Source organism: Hippocampus guttulatus, chromosome 1 (assembly GCF_054856545.1).
Source record: "Hippocampus guttulatus isolate MCC_2025c chromosome 1, RoL_Hgut_1.0, whole genome shotgun sequence".
Lineage (NCBI taxonomy): Eukaryota > Metazoa > Chordata > Actinopteri > Syngnathiformes > Syngnathidae > Hippocampus > Hippocampus guttulatus.
The window spans coordinates 13,835,913-13,850,723 of record NC_141261.1 but is presented as its reverse complement, the minus strand read 5'-3'; the positions used below and the strand labels follow the sequence as shown (position 1 = coordinate 13,850,723).

Genomic DNA, 14,811 nt, shown 5'->3' with positions numbered 1-14,811 from the left:
AGGTTGAAAAATAAGTCATCTGTAGCATACCAGACATCTTGATTCGTCTTTGAGCAAAGTGATAATACCATTCCAGACAGGAAGAAAACAACAAAGTCTACCCTGTTGTCCTCGTACAAAAACTAAATATATTTTTTTAACAATGGCACAACAAAAAGGTCACAAAAAGTAAATATCCTGAAATAATAACCGCGCCTCAATTTTCTTTGTGTCCCTCTAGTGGAAGACCTTGTAATTGCCCTGTCACCGTATTTCACCGGCGTAGCGAGTGGAGCAAATAAATACATGTTTGCAGTAAATAAATATTTTTTCGACCATCCATCCATCCATTTCCCGATCCGCTTTATCACAAGGGTCGCGGGGGGTGCGGGGGTTGGGGTGCTGGATCCTATCCTAGCGGTCTTCGGGCAGTAGGTGGGGAGATACCCTGAACTGGTTGCCAGCCAATCGCAGTTTTTTTCGACCATTTAAGTGAAATTGGATCATCACCCACAGCTCAGCTAATTATCTCTCGCAGCATACTACTGTGCTACAGCACACTGCTTAGGAATCGTGAGTCGAGAATTCTCATAATTGGAAGGGGACAACGTAACAAAACTTAATTTACCACAGTTTTGCTTTCGCACCATTAAAAAAAAAAAAAAAAAAAGACGATGATGCCTCGATTTCCTTTGCCTCCCCATCGTCACATCTCCAGCGGAGCTTTTAAAAGTGCCGACGTCGAAGTCGGACGCACACAAGCGTGGCTGCGGTTAACCTTTGTCAGGAGAGCACTTCAAAATAATAATCCATACGCATGCCTGCTTTTGCAGCATGCCGCCTGCACTCCAACCAAAGAGGAGAGGGCTCCTGGGGTACTTGAAAATCACAACCTGCGCAAAAATAGCTCAGGCACATGGCTCATTATTGGTATGATGCACGCGCATGATTCGCGCGAAACACCCAACGTGTAATTATGACGCATTACATGGACACCTGACTAACACCGTTGCAATATGGCTGCCTGCGGTTCAGCCACACCCGAGCAGATGTCTCAGTCAGGTTCTTCACGGGGAAGACAAAAACAAACAAACAAACAAAATTTAATGTCGACACTATTTCAAAGAAGAGTGTTCCAGTCCAAGGACAAGCCCAATGTGTCGGCGCTACATTTTAAGACAGCAGAAGAGGTTTCAACGTCCTCATCCAGTTGAGGTGAGAAATGATTTTCGTTGACGGATGTCTTTGCTCTCCCGGGTTCCAGAGCTTACCCCCCCAAACCCCCCCCCCTTTTTTTTTTAGACTACAGAGTTTCTCAATCTTTTTACACCAAGTGCTACCTAAAAATTAAAAATAATGAGCACTTTAAGTACTACCATGAGTAATATTAAAATACCAAGAGTGTAATTGGCCTAAGTGTTCATCAAAAAACAAGACAGGGGCACAAAGAAAAACAACCATTCACACTCAGTCAAACCAAGAGTCCACTGTGGGGGAAATGTTGCTGTCAAAAATGGTCCCAAACATGTGGCCATAACCTCAAAGAAAATGTAAACGCACATTAACATGCTCTACATCTTACATGTGACAGGGAGAAAAATTACAAGAATGTCAAGAGGGAGCAGACTCTGAGTGAAAAGATTCAATCAAAGGCATCTTCACTCATGGACGTCAATTATGAGTTGAGAGAAACCCAAAAGCTTCTGGGTATGAAGCTCAGGACTTCTTATTTAGGATTTGAATGGATATTAGGTTTGCTTCACACTTTAAGGCGCAAAGGTCCAAGTGCTCAATTCTGATTTAATGTCCATTCAGGAACCTACTTTTTCCCCCCCATGTATTGTAATTTTCGAACCACAAGCCAGTACTCCACCCCCACTCTTTAAAGACTGCGGCGTTCATTTTTGTGAATTTATGATTCTCTTTCACGGACGAGCTTCACGACGCCAATCAATTTACCCAAAGTCTTGTCACGTCTGACCAATGAAATGACCAAACAGGGCACCAGTGGACCAATGAAATTAGTCCATCCTCAAACTGAATATTCATATCAGCCAGTTGCACGTGCGTCAGGCTTCCTGAAGGGAGAAATACGGAATTTTAATGCATCGTGGTTGTTTAAGGAGCAACTGAGAGACAAAAAAAAAAGAATCCTGAATTGAATTAAATGAGCCTAAGGGAACAAGTGCCATAAATACAGCCATCTCTGCAGCGTGGCGACTGACTCCCACCATCGCTGCCAATCGACAACAAGACAGCAAGTCCAGGCCATGGAGTGACATCACTTCACGGATTTCTATACAGTATTTAATAAGTCCATGTGTCCTCTGCGTCTCCCCAATATGTAACAAACTGGTTTCCAAAGGCTTGCACTGCTGCAGGGTGAAGATCTGTGACAAAGGGAGACTGAGAAACATTCTAGGACAAATCTGATTAACTCGCTACAATTGGCCTTGTTTGACGGGAAAAAAAAGCACCTACTGGTGTTGAAGGTAAATAAGGTTTTCAAAAAGTCCATCTGTGTGTCCTCTTTCTTTGCCAATGTCCCATGTTGTAGGGCGGAGACTCGCAGCTATTAATACGAATTGGCCAATGTGTGTACAAATTTGTTTTCATGGCTAAATTTAGCTGTTGCGGCTTCCAAACAAATGCGTTTTGTAGTCACATGAAACAGCCTGCACACCCAGACCGAGACCTTCATCCACATACAGAAGAGGCCTGATTCAGATTACAAGACGTCGTGGCCACTTCTAAGTGGACAAACTGCAAACCAAACATCCATCATCGGGTTTGTGGAAGGCATTTTCTCACAGATCCGTATGAAATATTTTCCGTCGGGTTGCATCGGAGTAAATTTGCGAAAACGAGATTGTTTGCCTGCCAAGAGACGACAGCAGGCTATCTATTCTACTGCCAAAACGGCACGTCTGCGCTATTAAAAAGAGAAGTCATGAATTGCCCAATGCCCAGTCCTTCAATTTTCATGTCTGCATTGATATTTGCAGCATTTGATGACAGATTATTTTTGAGTCCGATGGCATCCAAGTAGCTCGTAATATAACGGACCAACTTGTATTACCAGCGGAAACCGTGCTGTGGAAAATGCATTCAATTTCAGGCAATTGGCCCCAAAATGTATTCAGACATTCCTGCGTGTCCTACGATTGGCTAGCAACCAATTCAGTTCTGTCCGAGTCTCCCAATCCCAATTATGATACGCGGGAGGCCTGGAAGATGTGATTAAAAATGTGATTCAAAAGCGTATCATGATTTAACTTGCATATCAGTTGATATTGATATGTAGTGAATATGATTTTTTTAACTCTTCAAAATACAGACTCAGAGGGAAAAAAGGTGAATTTAGGTTGTGATCGAGAGATTAGCACGTCGACATCACAGTGCAGAGGTACCGGGTTTGATTCCATGTGCGGCCTTCCTGTGTGGAGTTTGCATGTTCTCCCCGAGCCTGCGTGGGTTTTCTCTGGGTACTCCGGGTTCCTCCCACATTCCAAAAACATGCATGGCAGGTTAATGGAACACTCTAAATTGTCTCTAGGTGTGATTGTGAGTGCGGATGGTCGTTCGTTTCTGTGTGCCCTGCGATTGGCTGGCAACCGGTTCAGGGTGCCCCCCCGCCTACCGACCGGAGATGGCTGGGATAGGCTCCAGCACCTCCCACAACCCTTGTGAGGATAAGCGGATCAGAAAATGGATGGATAGATGTATTTCCTTTAGCGTAGCTTCATTTAGCGGGTGCATAACGCAACCGCAGCCACTACTGTAGTTTCTATTCTATGTGCCTTATAATGAAAAAAAAACTATATATGAAAACAGTTTTAAAATAGGCCATTCATTGAATGAATTGAATTCTAGTCCAAAGCGACGTATAATACGGAAAATACGGCAACTGCACCTGCACTAGATGTATCACTAGATCCCGATGTATCCCCTGAACTTAAAATCTATGTGCCTTGCCTCAATAAATGATGAGGAAACACTGGTGTACGTGACCTTTTGAACACACCACCAAGCAACTTTTGGTGGCCTAACAAGCTTGCGAGCAAAGAGAGATCGTGCATGGGTAAATGATTCAAAACATGAACAAAAGCAAGTGCTCAGGTTCAACTGCGTGAGTAGATCATTGTCAACTGTGTTTGGACTCCTCGAGAACGAATGCACCCTGGTGCCAACAATCTGCGCCACCAACCCATCCCGCATCAAGGACCCTTATTTGCAACAAATAAATAAGCGCGGGCGTGCATGTTTGAGTGTGTGTGTGCGTGTGTGTGTGTGCGCGCGTGTGAGTGTGTGCGTGTGTTAGTCACAATGAGATCCGTGGGAGTGCGCGAGGCTCAACACTGCGGCTGAGCGTCACTCTCACACCACGACGCGCACCGTCTTCGGCCGGATAACCTTAGCATGTTTCATCCCACCTTAAAAATTGGAGCCGACGTACGAACATTTCCAAAGGCTGACTGTCACGGTGGGGGTGGAGGGCGCTTGCGTGCATGTAAAGGAATGTAACGCACTGATGCATCAGCCTGCAGAAGAGGGCGATGCGACGCGCGTGCACAAATCAACACGAATCCCCCCCACCAAATAAAACGCACGCCCACACCTCGAGATCCGGTTGCAGTGTGTTTGCTTTTAAGCACAATGGACCCTCTTCAGAGACGAACATGGGCCATAAACGCGACGAGGAAGACGCCGACTGAGCGAATGCCCGAGCCAGGTATCCAAACCCGCAAGACCGAACCACGGCGACGGAAGTTATTAGCCTATTACAAGTTAAAAGCATTGTGTTCTCCCCCAATGACGTTGGATCCATTCACCGGTGTGCAATTATTTAAAAGAGGGGGGTTACCCATCAATTTGACGCCACGTACGTTCCAAATGTTAAGTCGGTGCCTCTTGTGTATTTCATTCCCAAATGACTCACACGCCAAATCTCGGATATTTTTTTCCAATAATACGCGTTTCTCAGCTCAGCGCCTCCGTGCTCACCGCGAAAACTCGCGGCCAACGTCAGCGGAGTAAAACACACACACACACACGCAAAAATACGATTATTGAACAACAAATGAATAAAAACCGTCACCGGTACTCACTTCCGAAGCTGCTCCCGCATTGTCGCTGGCGATTTGGGCAAGAGAGAGCCCACCCCCAAGGACGCCCCCCAATATCGGCGCAAACCCTTTCCTCGGTTCGACCCCGCGTCTAAGCGGCACCAGGACAACCTTGCCGGAGCTTGCCCGTGCTTGTGATTATCCGCGTGTGAGCCCTGGTGGTGTCTTTGCAGGGAGGCTGCTTGATTCCCGAATGAAACGCGCCAAGGTGCAACATTTCACAAATGGGCCACACTTCCGCTCAACTCTTTCCAAAATAAATGTCCATGTTTTTGCATTTGGCGGTCGCCATTTATTTCACGCGCATCTTCAGTTGGCATATTAGGTGTGACTGTGCTCATTTCCAGCGGCGAAATTATTGTATTTTCCGAGGAAACCTGAAATAATCTACGAGCCAAATACATGAACATACACTTGTTGTGTCAACAGGGACGAAATGTAATTGCAGCCAGAGTAAAACTGAGTCCAAAAGTCGAACACTGGTCAAAAGCAGATTTTAAACAGAGATGGCTTTACGTGTCCCTAAATGTACAGTATGCTGATTTTGAAACATTTTCTTTATTTTCTTGTTGTTTATGTTCTTTGAGGAATTCTCATTTTTTTATTACCATGCATTGTAATTTACATAGCAGAAAAACTATTCACCTAACCCCTAATTCATAAACATTACTAAGTGTGCCTATTGAGGATAAGCTGTTCGGAGGATAGATGGATATTATTATGAAAACCTGACGTGCTCGAGAAAGAATGAGAGAATATTCGGAATCACCACAACCAATCCATCAAGAAAGGTTTACTTGCATCGCTGATTAACTGAGAAAGTAAAAACAATAAAAATGTTGACCAATGTTATTTTAAAAACCAAAGAGTAACCTCCAAAATGTCATTTTCTCCCGTCCTTCCCTCTTAATGAACAATTTGCATATTAAGTTGTGATTGTCTACAATACATACTCGCCTGTCAACACACCCGCAACCCTCTTACAAAAGCCATTTTAGCCACTCTGAGTAAGAGAGAGAAAAAAAGTGAATATATCCAGTTCCAACGGAACCCTGTTATGCATGTTTTAAAAAAAGTACATTCAACATAGCTAGCAATTAGTCAAACAAAATGGATGCAATTACAGTAGCCCTAAAATAAATTTGTATTCAAATAAAATGCATTTCATTTTACTCATACAAGAGGATGAGTCATCAGTCATCAGAAATATTTTTTGATGTGAATTGGACTGACCATTCGAACACCGTAGACTACTTATACAATCACCAACTTCATCCTACCGCAGCAAGCCCTAATACGATGCCTTTATTTTGAAAAACAAGATCCCACTTCTGGTCAAGCTCTCTTTTTCCCTCACTGCTTCACTCAGCCTTGGCGGGGCTCCCCTTCCCCCATCACAGTGTCAGTGAAAGGAAAGGAGCTGAGGTGCTCACAAGAAGCTCTCAGCTTTTCAACATCCAATAACATGGAGGAGGCCGTGAGAAAAAGAGAAGGAAAAGTAATGTATGGAAGCACAGAGATAGGACAGAGCCCAAAAGTGAAATGAAAAGGAATTGGAGCTGTTTTGCTCGGGGACAACTTTTGTTGCCGTGTCGCCTTGGAAAAAAAAAATCCCCCGCAAAGTGACTCTCCTTGTTATTTATTTGCCAAGCATCAACTTTGATCTCCTCACAACGGTTGCCTGTTTCTACCTGTCAGCGCGTGTGTGCGTGCTTCAATGAATTCCTCAGCAGCGATTTAAAAGGGACACCTCATAGAAATGGCTCCGTTTCCTGCCCACCCATCAAGTTTGACATTAAATAACCAAGTCACGATTTCATGATATGCCTACTTCGGAAAGTGTGTATGTGAGCGAGACGTACATTGACGAACAGTGGTAGCTCTACTTACGAACGTCTCTTCATACAAAATTATCAAGTTACGAAATTCCTCAACAGGAAATTATTGCCTCTTGCTACGATAGAAATTTCAAGATACGAAAGGTAAAAAATACAGTATGGGCCGCTAGTCGCAGCTCCGAGTTTCCTGAACGCAACATACTTATAGCTGCTCTGCCATTGGTTATTACCTCGCATCTTCCTGGCATCCCATTGGCTAAGAGGGATCTCTACGGTATGAGTCTGTGTGTGAAAATAGATCGATATGTGTCTATGCAGCGTCTTCGTCATTCGCACCTCGGGCCATTGAGGTGTTCCGATAGTTTTACATAAATGTGAATCACCAGTCGGGCGATCGCTCACGATGCTGACTTTAGAAAACATTTATGTCTGAATTTTGGGGGGTTTGGAACGAATTAGGGCATTTACATGGAAAATGCGTCTTGACCTACAAAATTTTCTCGTGAGTAATTTCCTACCAGAACCAATTGATTTGGTACGTTGAGGTACCACTGTGATAACAAATGGCCAGGAAGCTAGGCTCGGTGAACCCTTTCAAGTCTCATCTTCATCCAAATCCTCACCAAACTGTCATGGACTTTGTTGGCCCTTGTACCAACCCTACCAGTGTTTGCGGACGTTGGCTTTGTATCGTTTATGGAATTCTGCTAACTGCAGATATAGTTCTATGATGTCATAATGACATTTTCAGAGCCGCTCACTAACAGGCATCGTCTCCCTCTCTCTCTTAAGTCAGAAAAGGCGCAGATTCTACCATCGACTTATTTGTGCCCACTGCACATTCTGGGTGAGGACAGTGGACATCAGAGTGTGACGCAAACAAATTTCCAGCAGACGAAAGCGTCTTTTGGTCTCCGGAGGCTCGACCGAGGTCGAGCGCCTCTCGAAGGCAAAATATCATATTGCACATTTTGAGTCATTCCATAGCCGCTGACATCAAGCGATGACTGTGACCGGCAGGGGTGCGGACGGTGCAGGGGTGGCGCATCTGTCCAATCTCCGCTCGCTGACTCCCCAACGGCTGTAATATGTGTCCCTCCATTACAATGATGGCCGAACATCGACATTACATCATATTTTTAAAATAGGATCAACGCCGGTGGACTTATTTTTTTTTTCTTCCACTGTGATGGGGCATTTCCTTTTATTTCATTTTCAGTCATTTCATGCTGATGGGACTTGCATTTCAAGTGCTGGTCACAAACAACATTGTACACCTTAAAAATGGTTTGGTTTAAAAAATATATATATATAAAATACCAATCTTGTTGGTTCAATTCATATTGGTTACATGAACCAATAGATTGGACAGCATGTCGTCAATCCGGTAAGGTTCTGGAATGACCAATTTATCATGCAAAAACACACGCTCCCTGCAAGCAGCCTGTGGATGAGCCGCACATGTCGCTGGCGATAAATTCCGGCTCGATGACGCAAGTTAATGTCACAATCACCATGTGACATATTTTCAAAATGGATCATCGAAGGAATTCTCGTGTCTTGTGAAAATGGGAGAATCTGCCCACTTGACCAGCGACATACTGTACTGCTGTGGTGCAAAAAACATTCTATGTTGTGTTCGTATGCATGAGACATGTATCGGAGTGTATTTCTGAATCAATTTCACCGTGTTGTGTGTTTTCCTCGTCACATCTCGGCCAATCCTCCATGAAGCCTCTCCAGTTGGTCCAAAATGCTGCTGCTCACCTCTCGACAGGTACTCGGAAGAGGGAGCACATAACTCCATTCACTGGCTCCCGATATATTTTAGAGTTCTTCCAAAGCTTCTATTATTTGTTTTCAAATCTTGAAATGGCCTCAGGTCTGCAGACCAGGCACTATTGGAGGTGCCAAGGTCTAAGTGGAGGCTCAGAAGGCGATCCAGCCTTTTTTGTTGCTGGTCCCTCTCTTTGCAATGACCTCCCGCTGAACGCTGCCCATCTTTTAAACTCATTTTTTTCTTCGGCTTTTGGCTCAGCATGAGACTTGATTTTTTTTTTGTTTGTTTTACTGTCTGTTTTGTGCTTTACACTGTCTTTGTTATTATTGTTTGTTGTCGTATAAATTAGTTTTGCTTCATGGACAGCACTTTGTATACAGCGAGTTTTTTTTTTTTAAAGGGCTCTATAAATACAGTTGAGTCGAGTTGGAATATCACACTCACAGTGTCTTGGTCATCAGGTCCGGTCCGGCTTTTTCTCTGTATTTGGAGATAAAACAAAACAAAACAAAACCCTGTCACTTCATTTTTCCTCCTCCATAAAACTTTTCGCCTTAGCCTTGATTTTCTCCCCAAGTGTTGAATTAGTCACGGCCATCTATCAATTAAACCAGACATGGAAAAGATGCAAGTAGCTGATGACATGGGGCACGGCGCTTGTCTGATTTGCCAAAGAAACAGGAAATGAGCTCAGAGTGGGAGGTGGGGTGGGGGTCAGTGGGGTGATAAGTATTCTGGGATCACGTCTTGGGAAAAAAACAAAAAAAACAAAACATGAACCATGCAATGACATTAATAAGGTGATTCTACAGAAAGCATGGAAACATGCATGAGTACAACGCATGTTCTGTTTTCATCAGTCACGTTGAGTCCGCACAAATATCTTTCAGACGTTTTAAAAATCAGATGTGTGAAAACCCTAATCTAGGGGAAAAAAGTGTATTGAGGGTTTGAAAAGCTCACATATCTGATCCAAATTCCACAACAGCAGCAATTTAAGTGATGACAAATCAAATGTCACACACTTAAATCAGTGTGAAATCTAAACAGACCAAATTTGTGATGTGTATTATTTTATTCTTATTTTTTAAAGAAAAGATTTTAATTGCTTCCCTGGCAATCGACTGTCCAGTTGAGGGTGTAGCCCGTCTCTCAACTCTCAAAAAAATTCAGCTGGGATAGGCTGCAGTATTCCCCTGACTCTCCAGACAAATATAGAAAATGGACGAACAATGAAGAGCACCTAGCTATGAGGTTGGATTCTTCTTTTGCAACAATAAGGTAGATATTTTCAAAAAACATATTTTTCACTGTAATTTGGCTAAAAAATGCAGCCTTGAGAAACTCCTTCCAGGATGAAGAATTTTTCAACTTCAGTCTATGACGTGTCGATAGATGGAGACAAGTGGGCTTTTTGGACTTGTCTGCATTCTCTCACATTCAAACTTTCATGTCTAATGACATCATCGGCTTCCGGGTTCTGATTTCGTTTCAGACCTGAGCGGGACTTACGATGGGTTATGAATGCAAGGCTGATGAAAAATATAGGTGTATATATAGATTGAGATGTTGACATTCATATTTGACATGGGGACGCCTCAACCCAAATTAAAATTCAATTTACACTCTGGGATAGCTTTTCATTGTACACCACACAGAAAAGCAGACCACACGCATGCAGGCGTGCAAGGCGACCTATTCCCCCCAATTCACTCACACTTGGGGCCTGATTTACCAAAGTCCCAACAGAGGGCGCTAATTTACTATTTACAAACTCACTCGAAATAATTGCGCTCACTGTTGGCAACACGGGTAACTGCTATATTTAAAAGTGAGCTTTTCACTTTAGTGAGGTACAGTAGATCTGAAGGTGATCACGATGGAATATTTTGGAGAGCACCTCAAGTGCATGAAATGTGGAAAGTGATGGAACTGGAAGTGTTAGCTAAAGAGGCAAACCAACTTTTTACTGAGTTACAGGAAATACATTTGTAACTCCGATACTTTTGGAGAAACCAGCAAGCACCAAATAACATGTTTTGTGGCAACTGGATGTATCTGCCCAGTCCCTATCTTGCATAACACTGTGTTTGAAATGGTGGGACGGCACATCTGGAAAACTGCTAGCACCAATGGGCCTGATCAAGAAAATCACATGACCAAATCAGAAAACAAGTTGGCTGACTTCCTGGGCGCGCAGTAACAAGTACGGGCTGACGACATGGTCATTTGAACTCAAATTTGCTGGAATAATATTTTCATTATTACTAGTGTATTTGGACAAATGTTAAATACATGCACATCAATTATTTTTTGATTCGATAGATCGAAACACAAAGCAAGCCTACGCATCGGAAATGGTAGCTCTTGAAGACATCTTGTGTAAATCAAATGATATTGTATTGTTTAATAACTCTCCAGCTGCTCTTTTCCCCGGGCGTCGTCAGTGACCTGAACCGGAAGGAAATGCTTCATCCTGTTTTGCCGAATGCCGAAGTTGGTCGCGCTTAACCCCATTTGCCACCGTGTGCTGAAATGACCCAGGCACACAATCACGGAGGGTTGAAAAGAGTTAAATCATTGGTGATACGGCATGACTCCTTCTTGTGACTGGCGCTTATTCAGAAGCAGTGCCGACCGATATGGATTATTATTTTTTTTGGTCCCTATTCCCCGACAATATTAGGGGTCAACTCTAAATATATTATGCAAAAAAAACAAAACAAAAACTTCCTTTATGGTCCCAATATAGCATTTATCTTTAGAATTGCATGAAATTAATCTTTTTAGATCTTTTTTTTCCATTTATTCATGAAATGCATACTGTAATTTGTGTAGAATACACAATAAAATGGACTGAAAATAAACAAAGAAATACAACTAAAACAAATACCCACTGGCAGGAAAAATCACTTAACCAAGTTAGGGGGGATGTTAATCTTTGCCATATAGACATATGGCATGAGTTACCGGTAGCGGAATGTCCACCACACATTTATGTTGCACTATGTTTTTATTTTTTTCAAATAAAACGTGACTTTAGGTGGGGTGTAAAATCGTGACATCCAGGTCAATTCCTTGCGCATCTTGGACTGCTCACCTAAGCAACTGCAAAATTCCCCAGTGTGGGACAAATAAAGATTATCTTATCTTATCTTATTGCCTGTCAAAATTAAGATTGATTTTGTTATGAATGACAGTTTCATAGAATGATCTCATCGACAAATTTCATTTGATAAATATTTAACCCTTTCATGCACCCCGTAGACTCTACGGCGTAGAGGGCCGTTATGAATTTGGGGAAACCATATAAATGTTTAATCACATCCACATATTACATACATGGTGCACAACAAATATAAGATAACTAGTTTTAAAATCAGATGTCAAGAACAATGCCTGTTATTGTGGATTACATATGACAGTTTGAAACTTTGGTTCAGACTTTAGCAAGCATTATGGAACTTGTTACACTTGATTTGCTTTCGCGGGCCTGATCTGGGCCTTGACTTTGACACCTGTGCTGTAAAAGGTTAGAGTACATAAAGGTAAAAAAAAAAAAAAAATCGTAAACATCCGCCATTTGGCCGAAGAAGTACCATAATCGGGCCCTATTCAGAAGCTCCAAAATTGCGTCGCTGAAGAGACTTTATATGACGATGATTTTTATTCTGGCATTAAAAAAAATACGTTTACGCACGCAATAAAAATCTGTTCTCATCTTTACGTTCATGCCTCCTCATCACTACAATAACTGCGCTTATCGCGACACACATGTGTGACAGTTTGCGCCTGCCCTTTTAGACGCTGCATCTACAGATGCCAAATCAGCCACTGCAATTCATCGCACATTTGATGAATTACATTGCGCACATAAACCTTGTTTCACACTCAATTGGTTTTGGCCAGAAATAACTGTCACAACACACACACACAGATTTTCTCCGCAATTCAAAGAAGCGAGCAAAGCTGGTAATTCAACGGTAAATTTAGATTCAATTGCCCAATGCTTTATTTTATTTTTTTGCTTTCGAGGTATGCTTTGTGCTGTTGGTATCGATGTACTTACTTAATGTAGTAGGGCACGTTGTTTGGAGAGACGCCCTGCTCGAAGGGGCTGTCAACAGATCCTGCAGAGACAGGAGTTGAGGGCTGGCTTTTTTAATTGTTCAAAAGAACCCACTTGTGCAGTCGCATGCGCTGTGCAAAGCTTTCAGTCTAAACGCGTGCAGTGGACTCCATAAACTGATTCGTAAAGCTTAAGTGTCGGCGTTGGTAAAATGGGCTGAGGTCAGCGGGGATTGTGCCTCGCAGGTAATATTCCTGCAGTTGAAAGCCATCGCGGGCGCATGCGCCCACCCAGACCACCACATGACACGCACATGCACAAACAGGCACGCAAACATTCAAGTCGCTTTGTTTGTCTGCATGGTTTGGGTTTGTTTGCTGTCTTCCGAGTCACAATTACTTGAGGTGTTTGACGATTTCTTTCCCAAAAAAATAATAAATAAAATCACAATGAATCCAGCGGAATCTTTGGGCGAGAACGATAAAAGAGAGGATGTCATAAATAGTTGTATCGAGAAGATGGAAATACTGCCTAAAAACAAGTGTGTGACACATAGGAAGGTGCATTTTGACATTGGGCGCAATTTGGACATTTTCACCTTGGGGTGCGCTCATTTTTGTTGCTAGCATTTGATACATTTCAAGGTGTACCTGAGCCTGCCCTACCTAACGTTGTTCCCATGAAAATACATTCTGCTTCGGTTCGCTACGCTCGGGCAATTCACGGAGACGCCTGCGCTGGACAATGTTGGACCCGCCAACAGTGAGAGTGGAGTCCAATAATTAGCCCCCGCGAGCTACGTTAGTTCAGCACAGTGAAGGTAATGAAGGCGACAGTCCCAGTCGGCAGGAAGCACACGACTCCTATACTTCACTTGCCCTTACGCAAGAGTGGACACTTAATCTTTAAATACAATTGGTGACCAATCGATCAAGATTTGGTTAGTTGAAGAGTAGCATTTGACAGATGGCTCAGAGCGCCTGCGCACCTCTCCGAGTCAATATAAAACTCATATCATACCTGACGGCACTCCCGATTCAAGAGTCCAGGGTCAGATTGGAATTTACGGCCACGACGAAAAAAAGAAATTCACGAGTAGACCGTTACGAGAAAGAGCGTTTTACTCACCATGAAGGAGGCCAAAGTCTCGGTGTGCATCCATCATCTGCTTTAGATGGTCATTGACTGAGACCTGAGGGACGAAAAGGAAAGAAAACACATGAGATCAAATACAAAAGCCAATTTGTATTTGAGTCAAAAATCCTGCAAGCCCATTAAAAAAAAAAAACATTTTAAATGGATAGATGGAGTTGTCTCTGTTGGTTTTCAGAATCCTGCAGGATACCCTCTGTGACCTACTGTATGTCCTACAGTGAGCTGGCATTCATAGAAAATCATAAATTATTCACCCACTCTGACCGCGGCACCCAATTGTTACAATATTTCTCCTGAAATTACCGTATTGGCCCGAATATAAGACAGTGTTTTTTGCATTGAAATTAGACTGAAAAAGTGGGGGTCGTCTTATATTCGGGGTCTAGACGTGATCCCCATTCACGACGCTAGATGGCGCCAGATATCATTGAAGCGAATGCCGAACTTGACTCCTCAGGCCAAAGTGAACCCCTGCCACGAAGAATAAAAATAGCGGTAGCACGAAGGAGAAAAATAAAAAATAGCGGTAAGAATGAAAAGAGAAGAAAATAATAGAAGAGATAACAGAAAATGGAGAAACATAGTGACAATCTAGAGAAAAGTGGGTCAAAGATCGGTAGCTGAGGAGAAGTTATGATGTCATTTACATTTTAAAAACCAGAAGCCATTCATTTACGAATGTGATTGCACTTTAGATTTGAATGAGGCAAAATAACATGCTTTTTCTCTCAAATATATTGTTAGAATCATTTGTTTCAGATGTACTGTCATTATAAATTTGGTATTCAAAAAGTCTTTTTTCAAACTTGAGTCTTGAAAAAGAGGGGGTCGTCTTATAATCAGGGCCGTCTTATATTCGGGCCA

The 14,811-nt window shown here is 42.8% G+C and overlaps 1 protein-coding gene across 3 annotated transcripts in view; it reads right to left on the bottom strand.

Annotated features, from left to right (window-relative positions):
* Nucleotides 1–14,811, bottom strand: part of dmd (dystrophin) — a 137,805-nt gene that overhangs the window by 21,614 nt on the left and 101,380 nt on the right. For 2 of the 3 annotated variants that reach the window (XM_086111300.1, XM_086111308.1), the window contains 3 exons: nt 13,921–13,984; nt 12,793–12,853; nt 9,168–9,203 (listed from right to left, as the gene is read on the bottom strand). In XM_086111300.1, coding sequence (XP_085967426.1) covers nt 9,168–9,203; nt 12,793–12,853; nt 13,921–13,984 — 161 coding nt within the window. The remainder of the gene's footprint in view (nt 1–9,167; nt 9,204–12,792; nt 12,854–13,920; nt 13,985–14,811) is intronic. The other variant, XM_086111318.1, reaches the window with a different exon arrangement.